This window comes from Amblyomma maculatum, chromosome 4 (genome assembly GCF_055883805.1).
Source record: "Amblyomma maculatum isolate TAMU_Amacu chromosome 4, ASM5588380v1, whole genome shotgun sequence".
In the NCBI taxonomy this organism is placed as follows: domain Eukaryota; kingdom Metazoa; phylum Arthropoda; class Arachnida; order Ixodida; family Ixodidae; genus Amblyomma; species Amblyomma maculatum.
Genome location: NC_139347.1, coordinates 156,862,104 through 156,882,145, shown reverse-complemented (window position 1 = coordinate 156,882,145; position 20,042 = coordinate 156,862,104). Strand labels below are relative to the sequence as shown.

Below are 20,042 nucleotides of genomic sequence, written 5' to 3'. Positions count from 1 at the left end.
TCCCACGTACCTCCCTTCCCTTACGGCGCGGTTCAGGTTTCCACAGAAACAAGTTTGGTAGATCATCATGAAGATACTGCGCCTTTCCCTTCCTGTCAACCAATTATTATTATTACTTCCATATTGCACGCCAGTCCCTTCCTATGCCTTTTTCGGCTCTACTTCCGGTGGCGTGACATCACATCCCTGACGTCACCCTAATTGGCTGTTTTAATTTCCCACTTTAGTCTGGAACTTTCAAATTGCACGCCAATTCTTTCCTATGCCCTTTTCTGGGTCGACTTGTTGCGTGACATCACATTCTTGATGTCGCCGTGGTGAAGTATGCAGCCGACAGAGGACTAGCATGCTCACCGCAGAAGTCGGAGCTCTTTAGGTACAACACCAACAGCAGAGACAAAAAGCCAGTAAACATCAAAGTAGTAGTAGAGGGCCTAGAGGTGCCGAAGGTCGAGGAGATGAGGGTCCTGGGTATGGTTATCAATCATAAAGGCAACAATACCAATACCATAAAGAAATTAGCAACATATGCGGATCAAGTGCAAGGCATATTCAGAAGGATAACAGTAAAAGGGAGAGGCCTAAAAGACAGAAGCCTCCTAAGACTATCACAGGCGCACATAACAAGCAGAGTCTGCTATGCAACGCCGTACTTAAATATGAACAAAGAGAACATAGATAAACTAGAGAGGATACTGAGGAAATGTGCCAAGAGGGCTCTGGAACTTGCCATATCCACATCAACGGAACGTCTTGAGAAATTGGGTATCCACAACAGATGGGCCGAGCTAGCTGAGGGAGTTAGAATAGCTCAGCTGGAGCGACTTAGCCAATATGAAACAGGAAGAAAAATACTAGAATGGATAGACATCCAACCGGGATACACTGCTCATAAGACAGTGGATATCCCGGAAGAGATAAGAGCCAGGATACGCGTCCCGCCTATGCCAAAAAATATGCATCCCGAATATAACAAAGAGAGGCGCGGGCATAGAGCCAGAGCCTACGAGAAAAGAATGGGAGAACAATCAGCAGAACAAGTGGCCTACGTAGATGCTACATGTGGACGGCAAGGAGCAGCCGTATCCGCAGTAGTCGACGGAACAGGAGCACCTGCAGTATCGGCTTCAAGCCGCAAGAGAGACGCCAACGCGGCGGAGGAATTGGCAGTAGCGCTCGCTTGTGTCGGCACCAAGGCTAAATTAATACTATGTGATAGCAAAACTGCGGTCAGAAATTTCGGTAAGGGAAGAATATCAGAAGAAGCTAAACGAGTCCTCGAATCGAGGCCGCTTGAGCGCAACGTGGAAATTATATGGATACCAGCACATGAATCCATCGCAGGGAATGAGGCTGCTCACGAGTTTGCCCGAGCTCTCTATCACCAGGCGGCTGCCGAGCAGCCCTCTTGCATGGATATAAAAGATAGCCTAATCTCGTATAAAGAGGTTGCAGAGCACTATAAACTAAGCAGAAGGGTCTATCCGCCGCCAGACCGTTCCCTCGGAAACGGGGAGGCAATTGCATGGAGGAGACTACAATGGGGCAATCATATTAGTCCCTTTTGGGTATATGCAACAATTTCAAAAGATGAAAAGGATCTACGTTGCATGACATCTGGGAGATGGGGCACTCTACATCATATTATTTGGGAATGTAACAACAGCCCAGGAGCTAAAGAAAATATCGATAGAGACGCCTGGGAGACCCTGCTGCGAAGCGAGGACCCCGCTCAGCAGCAGCAAGCCATCCGCCTGGCGGCTGAGGCCGTGAAGCAACAATGCATATTCACCAGACCTTAGTTCGCGAGGCTCCTGAGTAAGGCTCCATCAGGCCTGCGTGCCGAGGAGTCCGAAACGGAGCTGCTTCTCGGTGGAAATAAAGGTTTTCAACAATAACAACCTTAATTTACTGATATAATTTTTTTAGTATTTGATATATTCAAATGTGGTGCCAAGACATTGGCTAATGAGAACATTGTGGCTTTATTTTTACGTTTTTTCCTCTTACATTTACCCATTTAACGTATTGGCCTAATTATTTTCTCGGACACAGCACGGCGCCACCCTCTACCGTTTGACACCACTCTTTAACTTCTACCACTTCTCTATTACAACTGCTGCGAAAACGATTTTGCGTGTCCTGTCTCTAATTGATTACCTAATTATTTTATTGACCTAATTATCTTTTCGGGCAAAACATTATGTCACCCTCTATCAATTGACACCACTCGTTAACCTCTACCGCTTTTCAGTTACAACTGCTGCGAACACGATTTTGCTGACGCTGTCTGCGGACAGAAATTTGTGACTATAGCGAAGTAATGCTTCCGCATTAATAAAGAGAAATGGGCACGGGCATGGCATGTACTTCGAAGAGAGCATAACCGATGGTCTTTAAAAGTAATCAATTGGATTCCAAGGGAAGATAAGCTAGCAGGCGCTGCAGGAAATTAGGTGGGTGGAGGATATTAAGAAATTCGCAGGGGTCAAGTGTATGCAGCTAGTACAGGACAGGGTAATTAATGAGTAATAATTACTTATCAATACACGAGAACTAATAGCTAAATAATGAGTAAGAAATGGTTAGTTAATAATTACTAATTAATAATTATTTATGAAAGACTATATAATAAGAAATAAATATTACTGATCAGTGACATTTGCGTAATTTATTAATACTAATTAATGCCGTGCACCCGCTAAAATCCACCACACAACAGTAAACCTAGAACAACTGCGAAGATACAAGGAGCGCGATCTCGTCGCTGCCAAGCAGAATTCACTGAATTTATTTATTTATTTATTAGAACTTCAAGGGCCCGCGATGGGCCCTCGCAGGATGTGAAAGAGTAGTCCCTCACTTTACTCATCGCTACATGCGCAGCAGTTGCGTAGTAGAATGTAGCACTCAGGCTCTCCTCTTTCATCATTTTAGTCGCCAAAGTGTCCTCAAAATGTTTAATGCTCTTGGCCACCATATATATAGAACTGACGTTTTTGTTCTGACGCATGAGCCCTATGACAACTTTCACGTCTGTTAATATTGAATGGCTCTAGGGCCTCACAGGCCATGAGTGGTACATTTCACGGGATAAGGCTGGACCGGATGGAATGGCGAATGCATATTTTAAGCGCAACAAGTACACAGGACGAAGAAAGGAGACATTGAAAGAAGGATGGAATGTTTTTGTCTACGAATTCGCTTCAGCGTAAAAACTCACACAGCCTCGAATTTGCTCTACGACGCTCGTTTGCCCTGCGCCGGTTTCTGGTACTTGGTTGTGGAAGGTTGTTTCTGCCATACGCGGCTGATTCGCAGGCCATAAACGCTCTGTGAGGGCCAGGTTTTGCGCTTCAGCTGGACGCCGCATAAGCCAGAAATGGTTGCTAGACAGCTGTGCGGAAAATTGCAGCTTGCCTGACAATGACCACAAGGTCACTGAGGCTGGTTCCAGGAAGGCAAGGTGAGAGTTGCGCAAGTCGAGGCATAGTAGTAGTGGTTAAAGAAATCATAATTCGAAGAGTAATGCTAGTTCAGGGAAGTTGTTTGATAATAGGATGATATGAAAAGGTAAGACAGACATTAAGCCATGTACAAGCTGGCCTTGAACAAATCACTCAAACGACGGAGCAGCAAAAATGTATCGTCCAACAGCTAAAAGTTCTGTGAAGAGTGTTTCCATCTCGCCGGAAAGCTTCACATTTGCACTCGGTGGGTGACAGTGCGCAGCATTTAATGGCTGAATTAGTCCCATTCGCAGGAATATTTATTAATTTAATTTGATTTATTTTCCCGTATCACACGTGACGATATGGACGAAAAAAAACTTCTATTTTCCATCTGGACTCACCTCCTATCCTATATGCAACAACAGAGCATCGACGTACACCTAATGTCCACGGAGAATAAAAAAAAAATCTACAATAAATAAAATGTACAGGGAAGCACCATAATTGGTGCGTAAACGAGGCAGGAACCAATATTTGAAATTGCGGCTTGGATAATATGGATGTTAGCCCTTACGCCCCGCCGGGGTGGTGCAGTGGTAAGACGCCTGACTACTGTGCCGGAGTACCCGGGTTCGAACCCGACGTCGGCGGCTGCGTTTTGATGGAGGCGAAACGAAGTGGCGTCCGTGTGCTGCGCGATGTCAGTGCCCGTTAAAGAACCCCAGGTGGTCGAAATTTCCGGAGCCCTCCACTACGGCGTCTCTCATAGCCTTAGTCGCTTTAGGACGTTAAACCCCACAAACCAAACCAAACTTTACCCATGATAAATGAGTTACGCAGTATATTTCTTGTTTCTTTTATTTTCTTAGGGGGGGGGGGAGGAGGGCTTCTGAATGTTTTGAACGACGATAACATTATAGTTCAGCAACCAGAAAACGATTGGGATCAATGTTTTTTCAACAAAAAGCCAAAGACATGAGTTGTACAAGATGGAGAGGGCCAGTAAAGAAATAAGGAGAAGTAGAGCAAATCAGAAGGAGATTGAAGGTGTTTCCAATAAGTCTGGTGCATCAAACGCCTCATCACGCGCTTGTGCCGCCACAACAAAGTCTCCATGGCATCAATAATTAGCAGGCACATTGAGAGCCGGAAGCAAGCTTCGTTCGCGAGCGCCATCTCTAAAGCAATCGACTTGCCTGTCGGCCCTTTAGCATGGAGAAAATATGTTTGAAAGCCGCTGGTGGTGATATATGTAGGTAGTGAGGTAATTAGGGGCAGATAACTTGAGATGGCTGCATGTTGCAACTTGCACATATATACTTCTGTGGTTAATGCGAATGGAAGATATACGGCGAAATGCATATATTTCAGTGCTACCGTTGATATAACTATGCCACAGAAGTAGGTGGTGCGCTCCAGCCATTCCCTGGAGCACTCTGAAGATCACTAGCACGGAGCATGGTGTCCCAATAACATGGTACTGAGTATAAGCCTAATGTAAGCACTGCATTTATTATCTTAGGTCAAGTGAAGGCACGGCGTTGCTATACCACTGCTTACAGCGTGTTAGCCACTGATGATGTTAAATATTTACCTGGAACCTGAAGTGCTTACGCTTGCTTATTTTCGAGCGGCAAGCCGTGGTGGCTAAATGATATGGACTCTAGACTGCTGAACTGGAGGACGTGGGTTCAAATCCCGGTTGCTTTTCGGTGGAGGCGAAAAGCAAGGTGCCTGTGTACTGCGCGATGTTGACGCACGTTAGAACCCCAGGTGGTCAAAACTTCCGGAGCACTTCGCTACGGAATGCCTCATATATCGTGTGGCGCTTTGGGTCGTTGAGCTACATAAACCAAAGCAATCCCTGTTTTAATGTTCATCATTCGATATCAATGCGAGCGCTTGTGGCCTGTCTATTTTGCGCTCTTTGTATTTCTTTCGTGTATTGTTGTTTTGAATTGTGTTTTATTACCTGTAGGAATTTACCGCCCTATGCGAAAAAGAGTATCCGGTGGCACTGTAGAACACCAATCTCTGCCCCGATGCACTTGGCAATAAATAAAATGTGGACGTAGGGGGCTTTGTTGTTTGCGCCGAGTAATAGACAAAATCTAGGCATCAATTTGGCTGTTTACATTATAAAATTATCATCACTTATGAGGGCCTTTCGAAACTAGGGGTTTTTCTTAACAGGTGTTCTCAGTTATGTGGTGTAAGCATACGTGGGTGCAGATATGTTTACCGACCAAACTATTAAAAACACATCTCCTCTTTCTTGTTTTTCAGAACAAGGAGAAGTCAGATGCCAAATCCGATAATATTGTCATTGAAGATGGAATCGTGAGGTATTTAACCTGCTCTTTCGAAGTACCGAACGTCGATTTCGGGACATTCATGAGAAACGCATGGAGTCAGCATGCAGAAAAAACGGCAATAGTATGTATATGACTTAAGGATTTTTTCATTGCACGCCCTAGCGAACCATTCAATAATTCTATATTCACTATTGCGCCGTGATTGGCACATACATGTTGAACAAGTTATGCAAGTGGTGCGGAGTATGAGATGAATACGTGCGGTGTCTTCGATGATATATAGAAATGCTTATTTATTCAAGCAAGGCTTCATAGCCATTAGGGGCTACTTTTATTATAGCTGCGAGAATACTTCGGAAGGAAAGGCGTTTTAGAAGGAGTGATCGGACAAAGTAATCGCGCTGGTTACAATTCGCAACTTTGCAGTGAAGGAAAAAGATACGATGGAGATCTGTAAGAAAGTTACGCTCGCCATCAAAGCTAAGAGAGCTGAAAATCATAAGTATTTGCGAAAAAGAAATGTTTTGTTTAGGAATTAAAACTTCAATTTCTTCGATTGCAGTAAAAATGAATAATTTCACACCCATATAAAAACATATAATGATTTAAATGTTCAAAGTTCATTTTGCAAAACATCAGAAGGCTAGATTACATATCTCTTTAACAGAAAACATAGAACTTGTTTATTTATAAATACTTCATTTCGCGCCGATTAACTGCTAATTATTTCTGTGTGTTATAGCTTCAGTAATAAAATCCTATAAAGTCAGATTCTTCGAAATGCTAATTCCTCAGCACCTTCATTTGAGGGTTCATTGTGTCAGTGGTTATTTAATCGAAAAGCTTTCTTCAAACGGCCAAAAAAATGACGATTAGTAAACATATTCTGCTACACCGTCGACAATAATTTAAATATACATCCAGTACGGCTGTGTGGCCGCAGCCCACAGGTCCGGAGCTCGAGTTCTCGGCTAAGGCGACCGCATTTATATGAGGTTAGATGCAAAAGGTGCCTCTGTTGTCAGATTAAAATGCCCGAAAGAAACCCTTGTGTAAAAGGAATTATCCAAAAGCTCTGAATTCGATGCGGCATCTTGTCCCAACGAACATGCACTTTTGGTTCACCAAAGGCGTGTCATCGTTTTAACGACCGAGGTAATAAAAATGCGGTCAATAAAATTTGGACGGGTATAGCGGAGAGCAAGAATGCCTTTTTTTTTTTTTTTTTGCGCCAACATTATATCACGCTTATTTCGATGCCGTGCTTTCCGATTTTCCAGAATTATTGCTCGAATATATCAGGTATCTTATCTGATTTTCATCTTAAATTGAATGTTTCTTTTTATTATCATGCTTAAAATACAATGTGTCTTATAATGACTATCGTTTCCAATGTATTTTGAATTCATTCTTTTCAGGTGCAGTGTTTCTATTTTGTAATACGATGGTATCTGTATATGGGTGGGGGGGGGGGGGGAGTGTAGTATACCAATTTAACCGAATATGATGCTTTATGTATTATGCTAGCATTGCTGCCTAACTGTGCATAGAGGTGGCCGGGCTTCGTCAAGCCGCACTTAGGCGGCTTTTACCCGACACCCCCTTTTCTCCTTGAGAGAACAAATAAAATTCGGTTGATTGATTATACTTTAACGAAATTGGGAACCGCTGACAAATGGGCCCTTAGGTCCTTGGGTTGGAATAAAGTTGCTATTGCATGAGCCAGGAAACTTGAAAAGATGGGCTCGAAAATTCACGAGCTCATCTCACCACTATACGTACGGTACTCACGGATTGCAATAGGACACTCGGAGCGCGTGGCCGTCGCTGCATGCAGCGCCGCCCGTGGATGCTCATGGGACCAAGGTGCTGCATTGTGGTGTAGCGCGAGGGGGAGAACATCTAAAAAGCAGAACTGCTCCTTCCGGTCGCCAATAAGCCGGCCTGTTGTTTACCACACTGCCTTGCATGCAGCGATGGCCACGCGCTCCGAGTGTCCTATTTCAATCCGTGAGTACTGTACATAATGACACCATCTTTGGCTCAATAAAAGAGAAACAGAAGCTTTATTGGCCATGCGCTAAAAATAGCCGGTCCTCTGCCGTAAAATGTTGAAATCACGTATCATGAAGGATAGGTCGTAATTCAAACCAAGACATTTTATGCGATGGTTTGACAGCTCCGGGAAGCAGAAAACTCGCGTCGGCAGCGTGCGAGTCGTTCCTGACCGAATAATCCGAGAAAACTTAAAAAGAACGATAACAACTATTTAGAAAAACAGCTCAAATGATGTTGAAATTTCTGGAGAGGTTTCCTTAATGTAGAGAAACTTGAAAATAGAAAATTAAACTAGGGAAACTAGGGCTGATATTAAAAAAAAATCGAGCCTTCTAGCCCTTCTGCATTCGTTCGCGAACTGTTGTACTTTCTCGCCCAAAATCTGCCAGAGAGCAGTGGTTAAGCATCGAATAATTACCGAAGACATCGAGAGACTAATGAGGCAGTACCCCTACCGATTGTCTTCAACGAAACAAGATGCGATTCGCCATCAGGCCGAGCAGAAGCTTCACGGTGATATTATAGAGACCTCAACAACTGCTTGGGTATCTCCCGTTGTGTTGGTCAAGAAAAAAAGACGGCGCTTCCCGTTTCTGCGTCGACTACAAAAGCTGAACAACGTGACGAAGAAAGACGCTTACCCCCTTCCTCACATTCATTCTGTGGATCGTTTTCGCCTTGCACGTTATTTTTCGCCTAAGGATTTGAGAAGCGGTTATTGGCAAATTGAGGTCGACGGACGCGATCATGAAAACAACTGCCCTTACAACACCACATGGCTCGGTTGAATTTAATGTGCTCCCAGTCGGCCTCTGTTCAGCGCGGGCCACATTCCAACCAATGATGGAAAGTGATGGGAAGTGAAAAGTGATGGAAATGATGCTGTTCTTTTGGTTGGGTTCAAGAACAACAAGATGCATTCGCCGGCTTCCAAAGGCGTCTCCATTTGTCACTGATATTAGGCCCCTCCTACGAGAACGCTGCCACGGAAGTTTACACAAACGCGAGCAATATTGGAATTGACGCCGTATTAGTGCAGTGGCAGGACGGCAATGCGGCAATGAGCGCCTCATCTCCTACGCCAGCCGTACGCTCTCTCGTTCCGAAAAAAAAAAAACTATTCGAAAACGGGAAAAAAATGTCTCGCGGTGGTCTGAGTGCTCACTAAATTCGAACCGTACCTTTACGGATGATCGTTCAGGGTGGCCAGTTATTATCACTCCCTGTGATGGTTAGCGACCCTCAAGGACCCTTCTTGACGCCTCGCCCGGTGGAGTTTGCGGCTCCAAGAGCTCGACGTAACTGTGGTATTCAAGTCTGGCCAAAAATACACCGACGCAGACTCTCTCACTCCTACCACTACCGCTCGACAGGACTGACACTGATCTGGATGACGACGCCTTCCTTGAGCAGTCATGACGTCAAGCCTTCCTCAAATTCAGCGTTAAAATCCTCAGCCTTGTTCGCACATTGATTACATTGAAGGCCGCACGCCAGAAACACCTCACCGTTTCTCGCGTGCGCTGGCCTCGTTTTCCCCAAGCAACAACGTCTTATACAGACGCACATTTGCAGCTTCTCAGTCCATGTACGTATTAATCGTTCCTGTTGGCCTTCGCACCGAATTTCCGCGCAACGGTCACGATGAACCATCGTCTGGACATCTTAGCTTCAGTCGAAGATTGGCAAGAATACGTCACAAGTATTACTGGCCCAAACTTGTGGTCACAGTGAGACAGTATGTGAAATTTTGTCATGACTCACAGAGCCGTAGACCTGTAAAGCCTGTCGGTTTGCTCCAACCTGTTCCTCCACCAAAATGCTCTTTTCACCCAATCGGTATGAACTCAGCAGGGTCGTTTCCTACGTCATTTCAGGGGCACAGATGGATTTTAGTTGCCATCGATTATTGATCACGTTATTGCGAAAAGAAAAGGCCTCTACAGCGTGGTATTGCTGCCGAAGTCGCTCAGACTTTTTTGTAGAAAACATCGCGATTCGACATCGCGCTCTAGCTGTATTTATCACAGACCGCGGTATTGCATTTAGTACACAGCCAGTGCAGGAAGTAATGCAACAAGTTACATAGCTATCCAGAGAAGTACCGCCAATAACCCCTAGAGGAACGGACACACGGAGCGCCTGCACAAAGTCCTGACCGATACGAAAATCGTGACGCCCAGCGATACTGCTTTTTTTCGTGAATGGTTAACACTCATTCCCCTATTCCACTTTGTGGAATACCCAACTAGAATAGGCTGCAGTACTGCAAATGTACTTGATTTGATTTTATGCAACGATCGCACCCTCGTTTCTTCAATCACAGCAATTCCCGGTTTAAGCGATCATGAAGGGGTAATCGCAACATTGTCCTGTTCTGCCAAGTATCGTAGAAAGCCGCCACAGCGTACTGTATTCCATTACGAAAGAGGAGACTATGTCTCGCTATCGCGTGAACTCGATGCCCTTCTCCCATAACAGACATAACAGTTCCAGACTTGATATACAATCCACGTGGCACCTACTGAAAATAGAGCTCCTGGCCCTAGTGGAGACGTACGTTCTGTCACGCACCATTCCGTCAAAGTGTCGAACAGATAAGCTTTGGAAGGCACCGCTTATATCGTAGGTACCATCAATTGCCAGAGCCTTCCTTGCATTGCAAATTGAAAGAGCAGAGCAAGATTATAACGCGACAGATGCGCAGGGCTGAACGTGGGTATCTGGGTGTTCTACGCGGAAAAATAAAGAACAATCCAAAACAAGTGTGGAAGTACGTAAAAAGTAAGCAGCGCTTAAGAGACAACATCTCCGATATTATAGATGACGTCAACTATAGCTCGGATCTAGAAGGCAAGGCTGAACAGTTTAATTGTTATTTTCAGTCAGTTCTTCTCTCTATCCGCGTGCCCTACGTACGGCTTACATATTGTGAATGAGTTTACGGAGATGGGTGGCATAAGGTTTCTCAGTACATGAAATATTGTTACTTTTGCAGAAGCTCAAGGTAAACACAGTACCCGGTCCTGACCCGATTCCTAATTGCATATTGAAGAACTGTGCAGTTTCTGTCGCTCCCTTTTTAGTAACGCGCTTGCAAGGTTTGCCCAATGACTGGAAAACCGCCAACCTAGTTCCTCTATATAAAAGTGACGACAAAACAAAAACTGAACTATAGGCCTATCTCCCTTACAAGTGTCACATGCAAATCGCTGGAGCACATCATATACACTAATTTATTGAAGCACCTCCAGGATAACAGCTTTTTTTTTGTACAATGCAACATGGCTTCAGAAAGGGATTTTCTTGCGATTAGCAACTAACAGTATTTGCCCACGATGTCGCTTTCTCAATTAACAATAGTAACCAGTTTGACTGCATATTTTTGGATTTTCAGAAAACTTTTGATTCTGTCGCACATAATTTATTATTACTGAAACTGGCTACCCTGAAAGTTCCACCCACCCTGCTAATATGGCTCGAAGCGTATCTCGTCGGTAGAAAGCAACACGTTATTCTTGCAGTCGCAAGCTCTTAAGATATTGCAGAGTTATCAGGTGTTCCTCAGTGATCAGCTTTGGGCCCTCTTCTTTTTAAAAATTTTATCAGTGATATAGTTGACCGGGTTTCCAGTCGGGTCAGAATATATGCCGATGATTGTTGCATTTACCGTGACGTCACTTGTATAAGCAACTCCTATCAATTGCAAAGTGTCCTTGACTCTGTCTTAGTAGGGTGCAAAACATGGCACATTACATTAAATTTTTCAAAACGTAAAGTTTTGTAGTTTACAAATTAAAAAGCAACCTTCACCTACCCAGTACTCTCTAGGCGACAGCAACTTATAATTTGTTAAGAATTACAAGTACTTAGGTGTTGTCTTCGCACACAACCTTTCTTGGAACGACCACGTAAACCATATTGCTGCCAAAGCTAGCCGTGTGTTAAACTTTTTAAAACGCAAATTTCAAGCGGGCACCTGCTGATTTGAAGGAGACACTACTTGACAAACGTGCGTCCCATCTTAGAATGTAGTTGTGCGACTTGGGACCTTGAAACAAAAATACTTATCAGCGAACTTGAACGAGTTCAAAAACGAGCAGCAATGTTTGTGTCCGCAAGCTATGATTTCCCGAGAAGCTCCTTTCAGATGTGCGAAAATTTGGGGTGGCCTCTATGGCAAGCCAGGCGCAAATACTTTAGACTTAAGCTATTTCACAATATTTTTATAGGCGCAACAGGTTTGTCTAAAACTTTATACATAAAAGCTCCCAGATATATATGCTCCCGTTTATTAGATCATCCTTAAAAGGTTCAAGAATACCAGTGCCATATAAATGTCTCCAAAAACTCATTTGTTTCTAAAACAGTGCACGACTGCAATAAATTGCCAGAAGAAGTTGTCTTAGCCCCGCAATCTAAGTTTGAAAATGATCTGTTGTGCCTTTTGTTGAATTAACCTTTTTTTTATGTGCTGTGGTGCTGTGCGTTTTCAAAAATTTTTAGTTTTTGTATACGTTTGCTTATTATTACAATAAGCCATTTTTTGCGTCTTTCTTGCTTTTATGATTCTTTTGTTATTAGTTTGCTCATTATTGGAAGTCCTTGTATTTTTATCATTTTTATTGTTTTTCTCTTGCTTTTGTATTTGCAAGTTGTCATCTGCATGACGATGTATGCTTTGATACTGTATCCCTCCTACAAAAACGCCCTCAACGGGCGCTGCAGGTACATGTATAAATAATTAAATAATACAACCTCTGTCACCTGGACGTAGAATTTCATCGCGCTGACCAGGTCTCGGTACAGACGCCCATCCCGCATAGAGGTCACTCTAAAAAACCCTTGCGTTGGTTGTTTTGTCCCAATAGGGCCCTTCGCCGTGTTAGTGCCGTTGATTACGAAGTCCTTCCTGAAGAAACTGTCCGCTTTTCGAGTCGTGCTTCTCAGTCTGACGTTGTGCGTATCAGCAGACTGGAACCTGATCACTCGCTTTAAGGGCAGTAATTGCGCGTGCCGCTCTTTTGCTCCCATGCACATTGTTCTGTTCCTCCGCCAACTGTTATTTTTCTCTTTTATATCTATTTAGAATCGGGACAATTTTTTTTGGAGAGGGGGGTAATATCTCATGTATTGTGGAACTGATGTGGCCCCGCGTGGGAAGACGAAAACACCTAATAGCGCTGGTGAACGCGGTCTGCCCAACGAGCTGTGGACGTTGCTCGATTTTCATCCGTTACAACATTGCAGGTCGAACCCAGGTTCCTAATTCGGCTACGAGAAGAATACGCTACACATAGACAATAAAAGATGGCTGGTTCAGGCGTGTGAGACGGGGACATAGTAAATGCTTTAGCTATTTGGCTTTGTGGCGTCTCTTTGCGACATATCCTGATGCTATCTGCAATTAGAAATACGTTGATTAGGGTTTAATAAATACGCAAAAATGGCGTTACGATTACGAACATGTATACATGGAAAATAAATAAACTGAAACTGAAATTTTAACTATAGATAAAAACAAAAGGAGTGTAAAACAATTGTTGTTTGAGCGCTGTGGAAGTTTTCGGCGCAGGCCCATGACATCTGAAAGGCGGCATATAGCACAATGATACTGTGATACCGTGGGTACAAAGCTTCTGCATCATTTGTAAAATCGCATATAGATGACGTAACCTGTCTCGTGATGCCGTCTCTCTACGCACCTGTACAGGCTGGGCATCCATCTGCATCTGTACAGAATTCCTCAAGGCAGAAAGCAGCAAATTTCGTAATCACGCGTCGGGACAGCGAAGTCACCAGGATATGCAAACCACGCAATGTAAAACATGCTCACACAAGCACCCCTCCCCCTCTTCCCACATTTTTCTCAAGACGGACGAACGCGCCTTGCGGCCCTGCGGTGGCGCGTCTGACTTATTAACGCGAAAGCATTCATCATCATCATCAGCCTAACCACACCCATTGCAGCGCGACGGCCTCTCCCATATTCCTCCAATTAACCCGGTCTTTTGCTAGCTGGATCCACCTGACCCCTGCGAACTTCTTAACCTCATCTCCCAACCTAACTTTCTGCCTCCCCTGCTACTACTTCCTTCCCTTGGAATTCAATTTGTAACCCTAAGCAACCATCTGTTATCCTTTGTTCACACTACATATTCCTGCCCATGCCCATTTCTTCTTCTTGATTTCCACTAGAATGTCAGTAACTTGAGTTATTTCTCTGACCCACTCTGCATTACACAGAGAAAACATTACTATAGGTTATGTCGACAAGGTCGCGTGTACATAACGTGTTCTCAGCCATTCTGTCGTTCTTAAAGAAGCTAGGATCAAGCGAATTTTTGTGATGGATAATGTATGCCGTGAGCATGCTGCGGCAAAAAAAAAAATATGCAAGTAAGATGATTAGTTAATTTCAGCCACGAATGTAAAAATAAAATCAGTGAGACGTAGAAGTAGCTTTAAGATTAATGTCGACGCCAAAGGAATGTGACATCACGCCAACCGGAAGTGGAAGTGTTTCTGTCTTAATGATGGTTTGGTTTGTGGGGTTTAAGGACCCAAAGCGAGTCAGGCAATGATAAACGCCTTCTTACATAATGAGCCAAATAAACGAGGGGATAGCGATTAGAAGAGTGTAATGAATGTCAAAACTTGCGTCGGCGAGATTTGTCCGCGAGATGCGTCAGTGAGATAGCGCGAGTGACGTATACTGCACCTTTTTTTCCCTGTAAACCAATTCTAGAACAGCGGTGAACTTCGAAGCATTCAATGGAACGCTGGTTGTATTCAACATGGGTAGCGTGTTATGCCATGCGCAGCAGCAACTCTCAGGCTTTCGGATTTCTCCGCTGCAGATTCTGCAGTGCTCTCAGAGTTTTGAAATTTAGAGACCGGAGGTTGGATTAAGCCAATTAGTTATTTAATTTCCTTTGAAGTATAAATAATTTTCTTTACAATATTATGCGTCTCAGGAACGTTGAAACGTATTACGATGGGGTAATTACGATTCATATAAAGTCTGTAGTCGTTGCAGCTCCATGAGCGAGACCCTTCCTGCCGATCATTTTCTGAAACCAAATTTTCCGCCAAGCGGTCCAGTTAGCCTACTCAAAAAATGCTGCTGAATTTTTTTTTTTTTTGTTGTCACAACCAGAGGTTGGTACACAAAAACACACGGTACAGAGTCGACCTCTTTTGTCTAGAGCACTTGAGAGGTGCTGTGCAAAGGAACAGATTTTTTTTTGAAAGGCAGGCACGGACTTGTGATGATAATACTTGCGCTTTGGCGCACCAAATAACCCATGCAAACAGCACTGACGAGCAAACTGCCAGAGCAAAGAGCTACGTTAAATTTAGCTAAATTTGCTCCTCATCGCATTGCATGGGTCCTCAGTAGACAAGTGTATCGACTTTGAACAAAAATGTACGAAAAAAAAACTACGCAAATAAAAAAACTTCTGTCGTAATGACAGGACTACAAATATTTAGTCGTATTTCTGGTTATGGACTTGCAATATTTTTAGGCTGAGATCCGCCACTGCGCTCGCATTGAAGAACAGTAATCGAACGCTCACTGAAGGTGGCAAACTAGACAAAACTTTTGTTGAGCGAAATCGGGAATCCAAGCGTCATGCGACTAGCCGACTCTCACGCCCCGCTACGGATAGGGGTGTTTAGGCACGCTGCTTCTTTTAGAAAACTTTCTCGGCTAAATGGTATCAACAAAAGTGCGCTACTAAGCGGAGCCTGTCGCCCTTCTCGATTTTCCGGCCGCATTAACTGCATGCAATAAATACAGTCAATGAATTCAGCAAAAGAAAAGCGCGCTTTTCTACTCGACAAAGGGCAACGGCATGCAAAAGCTCCCTGCAGCTGCATCGAGCAATCATCATCAGCTGCGTTGGCGTTTCCGTTGTAAATGCAATATTTCTGTTGACAAACAAGTCGTTTTGTGGCTTGAATTCTAGTCGGCTTTTAACGCAGTCATTGACAATTTTCACGCTCGATGAAATTTATTGAACGCACTATGAATGTGCCCACTCGCAGCGTGATTCATAGGCGAAATGTGCTTACAGTTGGCACCGTGATAAGAGTTCGATGCCCTTAGCTGGGGGCCACTTTAGAGGGGTGAACGTGGCATCGTGTTTTTAGCTGTATTTTACTATAGGCAAGCTGTGCTGAAGTTGCCCGTGTCAGGAGAGAACAATATCAACTCCGTTCGATTAGTGCAAGTTCCGTCTAAAAATATCCTTCATCAGAAGGGAATCTTTGTAGCGTACATAAACAACGTGTTTCTTATAAATGTGTTGTATTTCTATTTCACCACGGTCGACTTCAGAGAAACAGGGATCAACCGAAAGATGTCTAAAAAGACGGCCCAAAACAGTGAGGGCATTTCTTGGAGCTACTGTCGAGCTTAGGCCAACAATTAGGAAACCCTTAGCGCATGATGTCTCTCTCGTGCATGAAAAGAGCGCAGACAATAAACCTTCTTATGGAATCGTGTTATTTTCTTTGTGATCGCATGTAGGACATTGTAATATAATTATAATTAATGATAGACCCTACCGTGTGGTATCCACCCAACACCAGTAAATAATGAAACTACGTTTTCATGCTGTCTCGATTGTGCATTCATGAGCCGAACAGTAGATGCAAGTTTCAGATTTGTATAGATTACGTGAGGCATGGAAAAGATTCAATATAATCGTGTCCTCTTCATGTTTTATTTAATCTTAGAGCCTAATTAGTCCCCAAACGGGATATTACACCAGGGGGGGGCTTGAACGGCGCTCGGAAATTACCGTCCTATGGCGATTATGAAGGTAACACGTCAGTCTTGAAATTAACAGGATCAGGAATTAGCGCAAGGCTGCTCAGAAGGTCATTCTGGTCGTAAGCTATGCTCACAAAAAAGGACTTCTGGAATGTAGTCATGCTTGTTATTTATTCATACAATATTAGATACCGGCTGCGGAAGTGGATTTTCGCCACCCGGTGTAGACTTATGCAGAGGAAAATTTGTTGCCGTACTGGCTCTTGAGCCAACCAGGCCAAATTTTTGTCGCAAAGAAAAATCACGGAAGAAAACTATTATATTGCACTTTTTACGTCACAGTCCGTCAATGAAAAACCATTGAATGACTCACACAGTTTGCATTTAAAAAGAAATGCAAACTGTGTGAAAGAAGAAATGTTTTAGAAAATCGTTTGCTTGCCGCGCGTAAAAAAACTAATGCGGCTTCCAAGAGAGCCCCCTTTGGAGCCCGCCCTGCTCTCCCCCTCTTGGCACCCTTTTTCAGGACAAGTATACGTCTCGTCTTTCCCGATGCATTTTTCCCCTCCCTCATAACCCAATTAGATTGGAGGGGGTATCCATTAGAAGGATGAGGGCTGGGACGGTCTTTATCAAATCAGTCACTTGCCGATAGGTTTCTATGAAGATATAGGACCCGAAGTGATGCACAGCAGCTATAGAGGTGGACGTTCGCCGCCTGCTGTAGACTTGTGCAGGGGAAAGGGCATCAAAGACATTCAACAGGAAGGTGACAAGAAAAGAGGAGGTCTTCAAGTCGACGACCGACAACAATAATAGCAGGAGCCGGAAATAAAAAGGAAAAATACTACATGGGGATTCATACATGCGAGTATCTTACTGATTCATACATTCCAGTGTTTTACGCATACTTACAAATACTAAAGCAAGAACTAAGTATGCAACCCGTCGACAGTCTCAGAAAATATAAGTCTGGATATGTGCACAGCAAGGAAATAAAAGCCACTTTTATCGGAATAAAGAAGCTGATCTCGGTCGAAGGCAGCACTCCGACAGATTGCCCGGAAGGAAAAGTGATCTTTTTTTTCACGGCAAATGTTTACGTAAACAATTCTGTATTAGCCAGTTGCCTATAATGAATCCTGCGCAGCTTATAATAAGGCGCGTGTGTAGGAGACTCATCAACATTTCATTTTCCCTCACCCCTACTTAGTTGTTTCAAAATAAAAGCCCATACTCTGAAATTCTTCAAGCAAGGATGGATCAGTTTTTTGGCTAAGTCACAGTGACGGAAAGCACTACGGGCGCACCTAACACACATGCTTACTCTTCTCGTTTTTATCTATGTTATAGCGCTGCGATCGACACGACAAATTGGAAGGTGACCTGTGGCACAAACTGCGCGCCGTAGGCAAAGGCAGGAAGCGTAACAAGCCCACGCAGACACTGAACCTTTGCTAAGCTTCGCCTAATCCAATTCGCAAAATTCGTTTTATCCTAAAACCTATTCATAACAACGTCGGAGACGAAGTGGGAGCTTGTAGTTCGCAAAATTGGGTTGCGAATAAGCTATTTAATTAATTTTGAAATTACGGCGTCTCAGTTAAGTTTGTGTCTGCTTTTCAGGGGATTACAATTCGCAAATCGCAGTTCAGTTAACCAGAACAGAAGGGAATTGATTTTGTTTGGTATTGGGGTTTATCGTCCCAAAGCGATCCAGGCTGAGAGAAGCTGTAGTGGAGGACTTAAAATTTCAACATCTGGGGTTCTTTAACGTGGACTAACATCGCACAGCACATGGGCACCTGGCATTTTGCTTCCATCGAAAAACGGCCACCGCGGTCGGGATGTGATGCCGTATATAACTGAAGGGAAGGTTTTCTAGCCAGTAAAATGTTGCTGCCGGTTTAGCTAAATTGACCGAATGCAAAGTTCAAATGTATTTCGCTTTCGTTCGAGGCTAAGGATCGAAGCTTAGACTCCAGGTAAATATTGGTGAAACATTGACTGGGGTACCTTAGTGGTAGCGCTCTATAAAATTTACAGACCGGATTGAGCTAGCTGACTAAGGCAGATGTAACAGCCAAGTAATTGATGTTATGGCAAACCGTTCAGAGCACAACACGTCAAATGTAAATTGTTGCGCAGCTGCAAAGGTCTACATACAATGTCCCATTCTTCCTTCATCCAAAACAGGTGGACGACACATCGGGAGAGAGCTGCACCTTCGCGGAGCTGGATCGGCAATGCAGAAGTGTCGCCGCCAGTCTGCGGAGCTTGGGCTTCGTGCCGGGCGATGTGGCCACGTTTGTTAGCGTTAATAGCCTCGATCAACTAGTGGCCCTCTTTGGAGCAATTTTTGCCGGAGCGAAGGTCACGTTCGAAAAAACCAGCCTTACTGAAAGTAAGTAATCTCCAGTATGTTTTGCTTTCGAAGAAGCAGCTGGAGCCGAAGACGACTAAATAAACACACTGTGAGCGCAAAATATTAAAACATGCCTTTGAATTTGACTGATCGGTGTATATTAAAAGACAACGTAGAATTTACCGAGTACTTCCAATTTGTAGCCACGAGGACGAAGCACAGAAGCGGATAATCAGAAAGCGGGCTTGCGTTTCATAGAGAGAGAGAGAGAGAAAAAAAAAAGAAAACAAGGAACTTTTCCTACATTCAAAAGTTGTCCGTGGCGTGGTATTTCTTGAGGTTGAACCGAGTTCAGAATATCATATCGGTTGCCCTTGAAGCAAATGCGCGGCGGGCACTAAAACACCATTACGTATTTGAAGTGCATTAGCATTCGGCATTCTTCTTGCATTTATAAGCATTTGTGAAACTTCATGACTGCTCAGATGTTTTGTTATTCATTGTCAGTTTTGTCATTTTGTACAGCAGAGTTGAACAGAGGCCTTTTCTTGAGCCAGAAAGCTCAATAAAAGTCTAAGAAAGTATACAGCTCAAGAAAGTATACAGAGGTTCTGGGTGACACGCCCATCTCATTCGCGAACACGGATTTGGATTCGAGTCATGCACGTCGCTTTTCATTGAATTCGTCCACGCCTAACTTTCATTGTATACAGAACGAGGCCTCTAACGCCCTTTACAACAATGCTTTCATACATATAAACACAATTTCTTTCAACGCACTGCGCTGCAGAAAATTTGGCGTTGGTTTGGTAAGCGAAAAATCATGGACATGTTTTTGACAGGTGGCAGGTTATATCGTCTAGCTCTGAAGCGCTCATTAATTCTGTGACGGGACGATACTAAACGGTATCACAAAGTTTGGGAGACCTGCCATCTCTAATGCTTGTTTCAGGTGGGATCGTGGGATATGAATCAACCTTCTAGGAGGCCGAGTTAGGCCCACTACTCTTAAGCTATGCAATCACGTTCGCACATTTTGGTTATAGCGGGGCTTCACATCTATTGAGAGT

The 20,042-nt window shown here is 43.8% G+C and overlaps 1 protein-coding gene across 1 annotated transcript in view; it reads left to right on the top strand.

Annotated features, from left to right (window-relative positions):
• The window catches only part of LOC146193342 (uncharacterized), a 64,075-nt gene that overhangs the window by 3,449 nt on the left and 40,584 nt on the right, over positions 1-20,042 (top strand). The window contains exons 4-6 of the mRNA XM_084600523.1: positions 3,416-3,461; positions 5,739-5,888; positions 18,804-19,011. Of these exons, the coding sequence (XP_084456649.1) occupies positions 3,416-3,461; positions 5,739-5,888; positions 18,804-19,011 (404 nt within the window). The remainder of the gene's footprint in view (positions 1-3,415; positions 3,462-5,738; positions 5,889-18,803; positions 19,012-20,042) is intronic.